Source organism: Limulus polyphemus, unplaced genomic scaffold (genome assembly GCF_000517525.1).
Source record: "Limulus polyphemus unplaced genomic scaffold, Limulus_polyphemus-2.1.2 Scaffold2161, whole genome shotgun sequence".
NCBI classification, from domain to species: domain Eukaryota; kingdom Metazoa; phylum Arthropoda; class Merostomata; order Xiphosura; family Limulidae; genus Limulus; species Limulus polyphemus.
Window position 1 is genome coordinate 197,423 of NW_013667771.1, and position 10,962 is coordinate 208,384.

Here is a 10,962-nt window from a genome sequence, read left to right on the forward strand (position 1 = left end):
TATATATATGACTTAAAAGTGGACAATGTTCATAAGAAGCACTTGATGCATATAATATAATTCTGGAATGATCGCACACGAGTTTTTCAGTATTTTTTTAATGTTAATAGTTAATAAAGATAATATATATATATTCTTTACACTTATCTATAAATTTATTATTCAACATCTTTGGAGAACCTCTTGTGTAAAGCAAAATAATACACTTTACAATGAAAGCTCATTAAATATTCTGTGATCCAGATTCATTTTCTTAATGGATAAACAACATCTCTCTCTCCCTTTTTCAGTGTTTCTATCTTTTAGCAACAAAGACCAGAAACTCCCAAAACCACTGTAAGAACAAGAAGAACAACAAACCAAGCCTGGCATTACAGGGTCATGGAATTGCCTCAACTCAACTGTAAGAACAGGACAACATCTGTAACCGATATTACTAGTAGAAATCATAGCTCACCCAATTGTAAATGCAGGGAAGAGACATCCTGCATACAGAATTATGAGAAGGAAATGGAACATGTGCTCAACTGTATGAATAACCAATCAAACACTCAGAATGTCCCCCTAGTGGCTTTCTTAGTCATTTTAAATTCTTAGGATGCCATCTCTTTCTTTTGAATCATGGTTTCAAGGAGGTAGGTTGTGTCTTTAGTCTGCTCGAAATTTCATATTTTTTTCAGACTGAAATACAGCTTAGTTACTAAGCTTGATAAATTATAATGGAATTCTATGGTACTGATATAGTGAACTAATATGGTAAACATAAACTTAACATCTGAGAGCCAGTTCACACCAAACTATACTGGAAGTGGGGAGGACAAGTGGGAAATGGAAGAAGAGGTAAATATGTATTGGAAATACATTTTCAGTTTAAGAAACTGTTAACTTCCAATACAATATCTTACCTCTTCTCACAAAAAGCTAAATCCCACATTCAACAGGCGGAGGGCCGGTTAGAAGATGATCCCCCTTGAGGAAGTGTCTAAAGGAAAACGATGGGGTGTGAGAAGGAACTAAAAACAACACACCCGTGGGAAACCACAACCTTCTGAGCCAAGTACTCTTTGTTCATTAGTAATATGTTACTACTTTTCCCGCTGTAGGTGGATCTTCACCAAATTTGGTATAGAGGTTCACTGGATCCATGAGAAGATAATACAAATTTTCAGTTTTGTGTTTTGTGATTTTTATGTACATCACTTCCACAATACCTAGCAGCATCTGGAATTATACATCAGGTCTGTTGTAGGAAGAGCATTATACCATCTACAATAACAGAATGCCACCATCCTACTCCCAGCTGAATGTTAATGACAGGCCTCTGTGATCCACCATCCAGCAGCTAGGAACTGGTAAGTAGCAAGGGCTCCCATACTCCACTAGAAGAAGGAGGAAAAAAATTGCATTGGAGATTCCGGAGGACCACAGCACCAGAGACATTGCAATGGGTGACCTCGATTCCATATTTTTAAAAACAGTGAAATCATGTTGGCAGAGTTGATCAACCAACACCTGGTGGCATCTGCAATAATACGTCAGGTCTGTGGTAGGAAGAGCCTCAAATGCCAGGATCACCAGAGATCAGCAGTAATCCCTGTCTGCTTTACTCTTGTTAGTCCATGAGTGTATGGTCGGAGACAAACATATTTAGGAAATAAAAGACAGCGAGTTATACCTATGAGCAGTCCTGCAGAACACCCTACATCAACAATGAGCATAATATGACCTGGATATGTGCTATGACATTGTATTTTGAAAGCATGGAGTCAATAAACCAACACCTGGTAGCATCTGGAATTGTACACTAGGTCTACAGAATGAAGAGCCTCAATGTCATAGTAATCTAGCATGGTACGTGATCACAGGTCGTACTGTGCAGATTTAAGACTAAGTATACCTGGTCAAGCAACACTCAACACAGAGCAGGATCCAAATATGTGATAAAGGTCCCTGCAAAGGAAAAGAAAGGAGTATTTACCGCCTACAGATAAACATTTACAGCACTGACGATGTCCCCCCAAGAGAAGATGGAAATTTGCAGCCAAGGGCATGGTAAGGTGACAAAGCTGATGGGAAGAAAACATGAAAAAGGCAACAATAATCAGGAGAAAGAGAAAAAAAAATGCCAGGTGAATTAACTGGCGAAATTAATGCAGAAGAGTAATGGGAAAATGGTCATGGAAGAGGATTTTCACGGAAGAAACAAATGGGCTTGGGAACCACCTGGTAGCATCTGGAATTGTATATCAGGTCTGTAGTAGGAAAAGCCTCAATGTCATAATCATCTAGCATGGTACATGATCACAGGTCATACAGTGCAGATTTAAGATTAAGTATACCTGGTCAAGCAACATGCACCATAGAGCAGGATCCAAATATGCATTAAAGGCCCTTGCAAAGAAATAGAAAGGAGTACATACTATATACAGATAAACAGTTACAGCAATGATGATGTCCCCTAAAAGAAGATGGAAATGTGCTGCCAAGGGCATGGTAAGATGACAGAGTCGATGGGAAGAAAACATGAAAAAGGCAACAATAATCAGGAGAAAAAACAACATGAAGTTCCATGAGATTGACTTGGAGAGAGGTCTCAGAAAGAGTTCATTGCCTCAAAACCTCATGAGTGTCGAGATACACCCCCAACTAGAAAGAGAAGCGTTCGTAAAAGGTGATATTACAGATGAGGAGGAGGAAGAGGAATACCCACAGTAGTATTGTTCCAATCCAACCACCAGTTGAAATCAGTCTCTAAGGGAGGGGGAAAGGTTAGAGGGCATATAAGGGATCTCAAACAAGGCTAAATTGATCTTAGAAAACTCACTGATGATGGTGCGACCAAGAAGAATGAGGGCTTTGAGAGAAATCTGTGTCCCCAAAAGAGAGAGAAGCTCTTGTGTAATAAGAGAAGGAGAGGATAAAATGCTGCATATGAGACATTCTATTGCTTGTAACTAAAGTGGAGCAGGTAAGGCTCAACAAAGGAGGGAGTTGAGGAACACCCCGAGATGAACTAAAACATTGTGTGGGTGTGAGGAAAGACTGAGGATGTGGGACTGAGTCATCTTGTGAGAAGGCAAGAAGCAACCAGACTTCCATATAATGGTGGAAATGAAGTCCTTGGAATGAATCAGGTGGGCAAAAAATAAGATCCAGAGGAAGATAGAAGGAAATGGGATTGAAAAACAATGGAAGTACAAGACTTACTGAAACAACTTTCAGAACCCATGGATTTACCACCAAGGACCTCCAAACGTGGGCAAGTTGAAGGAGTCTGGCTCCCACCAGCCCTGACTCAAGAAGGGTGATCAGAGTAAAACAAATAAGAGAAGAGGTAATCGAATTATTGGGGTCCAATCCCCATTAAGAGAGAAGCAACACTAAATGCTGTGAGCCAAATAAGGGAAGTGGGAATGATGAAAATCATAAGCATGATCATCCACAGCACATGGGGATCAAGGCATACTGTCTACAGAATGCAAATGCTATCCAAAACAACTCATACGAACCCCAATATCTGGGGAAGGAGGAAACACTAAATAACCACCCAAAGACTTCTCCTTGAGAAGGGCAGGGTGGTACATAGGAAATGGGAGATAAGGACAGAACATAACATACCTGAACAATTAAATCCACCAAAGGGGAAAGAGGTCTGGGCAAGTCCCCCAGAATGACATGTGACTGAGAGGCATATTCAGGAGGGAGAAAAAGGCTGTCCTAATCTAATACTTCCCAATCACTGAAAACTGTGGTTAGACAATCTTCAGTTTGTTCTGATATTTGCATGAAATTTGTCAACTCCCGACCAATTTCCCAGAGCTGTCATTTCATAGGCCAAGAATTGCAGTTCCAACCTGTTGGACATGGTTGGTAATTCTGCTGCAGCAGTAACAGCAGTTGTAGTTGTGGCCACCTGAAACTGCAAGTGCATAACTTATGAAATTGAAAGAGGAGATAAAATGAAATAACTCGTAACTCTCCACAAAGGAGAACGAAAACAGTAAAAAACAATGTAACTAAAGAAGAAAAATTAAGAAAGAAAAACTTGTGGATAAGTGAATCAAACCACAGGCACAAACACATCCATTCAATAAGACTGCCAATCAAGAAGTGGTTAACAGCTGCAAGACTAATGAGGGCACTAGTTATGATAGGGGTAGTGTCGCACTCCTATTGGTGAAGAGTTACTGCATAATTATTTGCATGCTAGTATGTAGAGATATTGGGAGTATCAATGCTAGTGGTGAGCGAAAATTTATGTTGGTAGAAGGCAGTATAAGTTGACAAAGCTTTTTTGTGTTCAGGTAAAATATTGTATAGGAAGTTTAATATACAGATGTGAAGCAACTCAATAGCTTGACTGGAAAAGTCTTCGCATATCATTATAGGATAAGTCACTTAAATGATTGAAGCAGTGCTCTGTTGCAGTATAAAATATAATAGAATATTAGGGTTTGTGCAGGCATACCGATTACAAGCCAAAAGAGGTAATTTTCTCTTTATACAAATCACTAGTTAGGCCTCACTAGGAATATTGGGCACAGTTTTGGACTCTTCATCTTAAAATGGATATTGACTTACTGAAAAGGATTCTGAGGAGATCAGCTAGAATGACTCTGTGGATAGAATGGTTAGCTTAAAGAAATAGTATAAAATCTCATAACTTATTTTCTCTTGAGAAAATAAGGGTAAGAGATGATCATACTGAAGTTTATAAGATTATCCTGTGGATTGATAAATGCCCCTGATTTCTTTGTGATATATTCTGAAGATAATATGATGAAAGGACACAAACTAAAGATTAGGAAAAGACAATCTAGGTTCCAGTTAGGAAGACACAAACTTAAGATTAGGAAAAGACAAGCTAAAAGTTTGTGTCTTCCTAACTGGAACCTAGCTTGTCTTTTCCTAATCTTAAGTTTGTGTATTCCTAACTGGAACCAAGATTAGGAAAAGACAAGCTAGGTCCCAGTCGTGACAATTTTATTTTTCTAACAGTGTGATCAAAGTACTTATGAAATATATTATCATTTGTAATAGTGGAGGCCACACTTTACAGAAACTGAAAAGTGGAATCACTGATTTCCTGAGAAGTAAAAGATAGGTTGAAATGTGTACTTTTCTGAAGGATTGATGAACATGCAATGACAACTTTGAAGGACCATATAGTCCCTTGTTATCATTTGGTTAAGTTATGATGAACATGAGATTTTGTACTTTGCAACTATATGGTGATATATATATAGGGTTAGACTGTGTAAACACTGCTTTTACTAGAGTTACTGAGACTGCAAACACCTTTTGTGTTAAACCATTAAGTATACAATATGGCAGAAATCAGTTAATTCACTAGCTTATTTGTTTTAAGTTGTTATTAAAATAATTCACTAGGATTTGCCACTAGTATTTATTTTGTAGAATCCCTTTTAAAGGTTTTGTGAAGTCTGTTTATTTTAGAGCAAAGCCTGATTGGGCTCTCTGTTGTGTCCACTGCAGGGAATCAAGCCCTGGATTCTAGAGTTGTAAGTCCTTGAACTTACCATTATCTTACCAAGGAACAACAAAGACTAGAAATAGAAAATAATAAATATAATTAATTATCAAGGAAAAGTATGACACTCCTTTTTTGTGCATGTGTCCAATATGTTCTCTTAGACTAAAAATAAATTATTTCTTTTTATTATTTGTAAAATATGTTACTTAATTGTAATAATCAGGTAAAGCAAAAGATGGGTGGTTTTCAAGCCAAATTGGGGTAATCTTAACTAGCAAGTTAACAAAGCTGCTTTTAAGTCATTTGGGGACAGAAGTCAAAATAATGTATTAAATTATTTTACCCTGCATGGCCAAAGAATATGTAATTTCATCAGCACCATGTTTATTGTGTACATGACAGGTATAATTGTTGGTATCCAGTTGCTGAAGCTTTCTAATAAACAGTGACCCATCATTCTGCACTTCCATTCGTTCAGATTTTACAAAGGGCTTGCTCCTGGAATGAAATAAACGACGAATCCTGAAATCAAACAATACATTATTCAGAAAACTTTCAATTCTTTGAAAAAATAGAACATATACATTTTATCTGGTAATTCAAATTTGACATAAACATTGGTCTGTTCAAAATTAAATGACAATATTTCATTATATTTTATTTTCTAATCAATAATCCTGTAATTAGAGTGTTCTAAAAACTAATTGTTATAGTGTAGCACTAAAGACTGATTGCATATTATATATTTTGGTAATAAATAAAAACTTAACACTTTTCAAAAACTGGTTCTAGTTTTAAATATCAAGTCAGTAAAAATCACAAGCTACAAAGAACAAATTGGTACTATTAAAATTGTATTGTTGTTTTCTATCAAAACACAAACCTAGATTAAACTAAGTACAATTTTCATTCTTATATTAAGTCTACAGATTATATGATCAAAATAAACATTGCTAAAAAAGGCTGTAATACCCAACTGTCCACTTGCGTCCAGGTTGTGGATGTCCAACAGCATGACATGGTAGAAAGACCATACCTCCAAGAAGAGACATTAAAGACTGACCAAAGCTGATAATCCTTGCAGGAACTAGATAAATAACACCATCTGTTATATAGAACATTATATAATTCCTTCTATTTATAGACAAAATAATAATAAACAGAATACAAAAGGAAGATTTTAAATAACAGGGGTTAGTTCACCAAACTTCAATTGAGGCCCTGGCAGATAAAAGGAAAACATTTTGAAGGTTACACAACATGTTTGGAATATTTTACTTGGACAGTTTACTTATTTTAAATGTATAAGTATTAAATTTTCCTGTGTTAAAAATTACAAACTTAACAGCAAGTGTAATACAAAATATAGATAAAAGAAAAAAAAGACATAAAACACAAGAGTACACTGAAAATTATCCTTACAGAAGAATTTTTCAGGAGGGTCCAAGCAATTTTCATCAGATAAACTTGAAGGTTCCTTGATATTAAATCTCATTAGGCTGGTTTTCAGAGCTATTTAAATTCATCTAACTAATGCCTCATTCAATTGATGCGACTCATACTGGAATACTTAATGAACACTAAGAGTTTGAGTAAATACCAGGCAGCATAATGTCCTTAAGGATTTCTTTACTCAAAAGTTAAAATGAGAATTCTTGAAGTTCAAAAAGGTTTCTTTGAACTTCTTGTGCTTGATATTTTTTAATTTTGTGTTTGAAATTCTCCAAATATCTTAACACTTTCCACTACAAAATATTTACTCTTAATGTGTCCCTCAAAAGTTTCCTGATTCTTAAACATCACAACGAACCTTCAGTTTCTCTAATTCATAGTTTTCGTATTCATGAAATAATGTTAGGTCTTCAGGAAGACTAAAACAAAATGTTGTTACAACAAACATTAAACAAAAAAACAATTTATTCAACTATAACAACAATAGAAATCAAAAATAAAACTTTCAAACAATTGGAATACAAATTTTATCACTTACAAAAAACAAAGAAAAAGGTAGTATATCCGTGACTGACTGGGGCTTGAAACAAACATTAATAAACAATACAACATAAATACCAACGTTATTACTTTCAATAAATAATGGAATTAGGTAAAAGAACCACAAGAAAAAACCAACTAATTCTGAAAAAACACAATAATTCCAAAATTAAACCACTTCTCATGATTAATGACAATATTGAGTCACAATCAGTAATAACTCTTTGTAACTATATCTCATGAACTTACTCATTTAAGATCAAGAAAGGGTTTTTATTTAGTGGTTAGACCATGAGGTTACATCCCATGTGACTAGCTAATTTACATAATCTTTCCTAACATTAATATCTGTACATAACTGCTAATGGATGCTTGTGTCAGTTTCATAATAAAAAGATAATCATATTCAACGTGCTCTAGTTAGAAGGTGAGTTGGCATTTTAATATAACTAAACATTCATAGTTGAACTAAACAATAGAAAGAATAATAAATGAATGGTAAACAAAACTATAACAAAATAAATGTTGAACTCGTTATCTCACAACAAGAATCTAAAAGCTCTGAAACTACATTTCTCTCAAACGTGATCAATTTCTGCAATTTGAGCAACAATTAAAACTTTTACAGTTTCTTCTATAATTTTTTCAAAGATCAAATGTCCCATATTTCTCATACCTCTTTTGAATGAGAAGCTTGTCATTAGCTACAGCAATTAGTTTTAAATCCCTGTTTTTATCTTGCATACTTTTAGTAAGAAAGTTAGGTTAAAGGTAAAGAAAGATAATTTTATAAACTTTAAGATCTGGGGACAAATTCAACTTATTACTTTCTTAAGAATGTTAGTTAAACCAAAGATCATACCTATGATTTCAGGTTTAAGAAGATAAATTCATTTATTCTTCATTTCAGTTTATCTTTTTCTTGGCATATAACTCAAGTAATGCAACTACAATTTTACTTTTATTTCCTGGAAATCAATCACTTGCATCTTTGTAAGACATCATCTCATAACTAAAAGCCAGAAGATTTTTATATATTTCGCTCCTTAAGTCAGCTGACATTTCTTTAAGGCCTATGATTATTACAACTGACAAATTGAAAAAACTGACAGTTTTGGAAATGTTGGTGGACTTTATATTTGAACCTAAAACTCAAAATGTATCATAAAATCTAGATAAAGAATGTTTTTTTAGATTTCAGTTTTTGGCAAATAAAAAGGGGTGAAGGGTAGCAGTCAGTGCTGTGGCTTTACCGTCTGTTACATTTAATACATCAAGATAATGTTCCTGGACGTAAGTAGTGTACACCATTTATCAAATATTGCCACATGTATTTTCATCTGTACATAAAGTGATTAATGCAAATTTGAGCACTGGGGTGGGGCATCAGTTCATTTTACCCAAGAGTTATGGCTTCTCTCATGTATGAAGGTATAGTTTAGTGAAAATGTGAAACAGACAAATGACAAATCAATAGGTACCAATACAATGAAATTTCAAATAACTAACTCTAAATTAAAATTGTATGTTTATTTAGTTGGAAAATAGATACCCATTTGGTAGAAACCTTATTTATCTTAAAGGTACAGTATCTAAAAATGTATACAGGTCAAAAAATTGTCTGGTACAGCTTGGCAGGTTACCTAACAAGTGATAAGAATTCCGTGTGTCCTACAATGAAATTATCTTATCATTCCGCTAATCAGATTCATGCCCATGCTACATCTGTAGCATTAAAGTGTAATAATGTTTTCACAATGAAATCTTTTTTTTTTTTACTGAGTGGACCCCCTCCCCCTATATATTCAGTAGTTATAGCACATTTGTTAGCTATGAGGTTAAAAGTCTTTCTAGAAAGTGGGAATCATCTTTCTGTTAGTGACTTCTATAAACTGATTCACACCAATTAATATCTCATAACAATTGCTAAAAGTCTTGTTTTTCATGTTCACAAGGAAGATACTTAATCATTTCTTCAAATTTATTACTATGAGTTCACTTTCTTTTAATCATAAAGTAACAAGTCTTCATGAAATTTATCTGTTTTTGTTTTAGTTCCTTTGATTACTTGTCACTACTCTGGTGTTACGAATTTCTACTTAGAGGAGATGCAAGTCTTATACTAGAGTTAGTAAATGAATTGTTAAACGTATAGCTGAAGAGTACTTTACACACACACACACACTTTACACAATAACCCTTTTTTTATACTACTGGGATAGAACCACTGTAAAATGTTCTCATACTTTACAGTATTAGCATACCTTTGCTCAAGTGCTTCTATGTATGTAATTCTTATTGATCTGACATACTGTATTAACTGCATAGCCAACACAACTCAAACTAATTTTATTATCCCTTTTCTTATTCACAGTAGAGCAGCTTGAAATACTTCTACAACAATTACTAACTGTTGTCATGTATCAGGATTAATATTCACAAGTAAACATGTAACAGTAGCATCAATAATGATGTTCATTTGAAATTGTTAGGTAGGCATGTAGCATGGCTCAGTGGTTCTGTGCTTTGGACTTGTAGTTGGATGGTTGAGGGTTCAAGGGTGGTCCATGTCACACTACTGTGTCCTTGAACAAGACACTTTACTCCACTTGTCTCAGTGTACCCAGTTGTAAGATGGGTACCAGCTGTTAACCTGCAGTGGACTAGCACCCCATCTAGTCAAGAGGAAATGGGTCACTATTCTCATCCACTTGAGCCTCTTGAAACTGGAATACAAGTCTACCAGCCACATGTGCTTTCCAAAGGCATGGCAAGGATTTAACTTAATATTTTTCTTACTTAAAATATTATAACTAATTATATTCTACGTCAAGCCTCATGCTAGGCACTGTCAGTTAAATTTAAAGACATTAACTAATGTTCATTGTAAAGTACTGCTCAGTTTAAAGCAGCAGTATAAATTTTATTTTCAAGAATATTTCAGTAAATCAATAAACCACACTTACATGTATTTATCCATAAAATGTTCTTTATCTCTGAAAAATTATAATGCAAAATAATTCTGATAAGACAGAATGAAAATTGTCTAAGAATACCACAATATTTCATAAAAATAATACTTAACACAGCAATACCCACATTAAAATGTCATGACCCTAACAGAATACTTTGCATAACTTTGAAGAGTAGTGTCCCTCTACTAGAATCATTAATATAGCTTGTATAAAAATAACATATATATATATATACATAGTAAAATAAGCAATTTACTTACACTTACATAGATCCTCAAAGACAAATAAATATTAAAAAACAAAACTAATGTTTGTAAATTTTCTTTATCGTTTTTAAGAGAACATTTTTCTTCATATGAGGAAGATTTGATCCATTTCTACTGGAGAATGATTTATGGTAGATTAATTCCTGATTAAAAACATAAAAATTGGAAACACACCAAATAAAATCAAAAGTACACTAGAACTCTCCATTGTGAAAGTAAATAATGTTATTCAAAC

At 34.3% G+C, this 10,962-nt stretch overlaps 1 protein-coding gene across 1 annotated transcript in view; it reads right to left on the reverse strand.

Annotated features, from left to right (window-relative positions):
* Positions 1-10,478, reverse strand: part of LOC111087445 (Down syndrome cell adhesion molecule-like protein 1 homolog) — an 80,155-nt gene extending 69,677 nt beyond the window's left edge. The window contains exons 1-3 of the mRNA XM_022394082.1: positions 10,453-10,478; positions 6,467-6,581; positions 5,838-6,016 (exon numbers count right to left, since the gene is read on the reverse strand). Coding sequence (XP_022249790.1) covers positions 5,838-6,016; positions 6,467-6,546 — 259 coding nt within the window. The 5' untranslated portion in view covers positions 6,547-6,581; positions 10,453-10,478. The remainder of the gene's footprint in view (positions 1-5,837; positions 6,017-6,466; positions 6,582-10,452) is intronic.
* Positions 10,479-10,962: the final 484 nt, after the last annotated feature.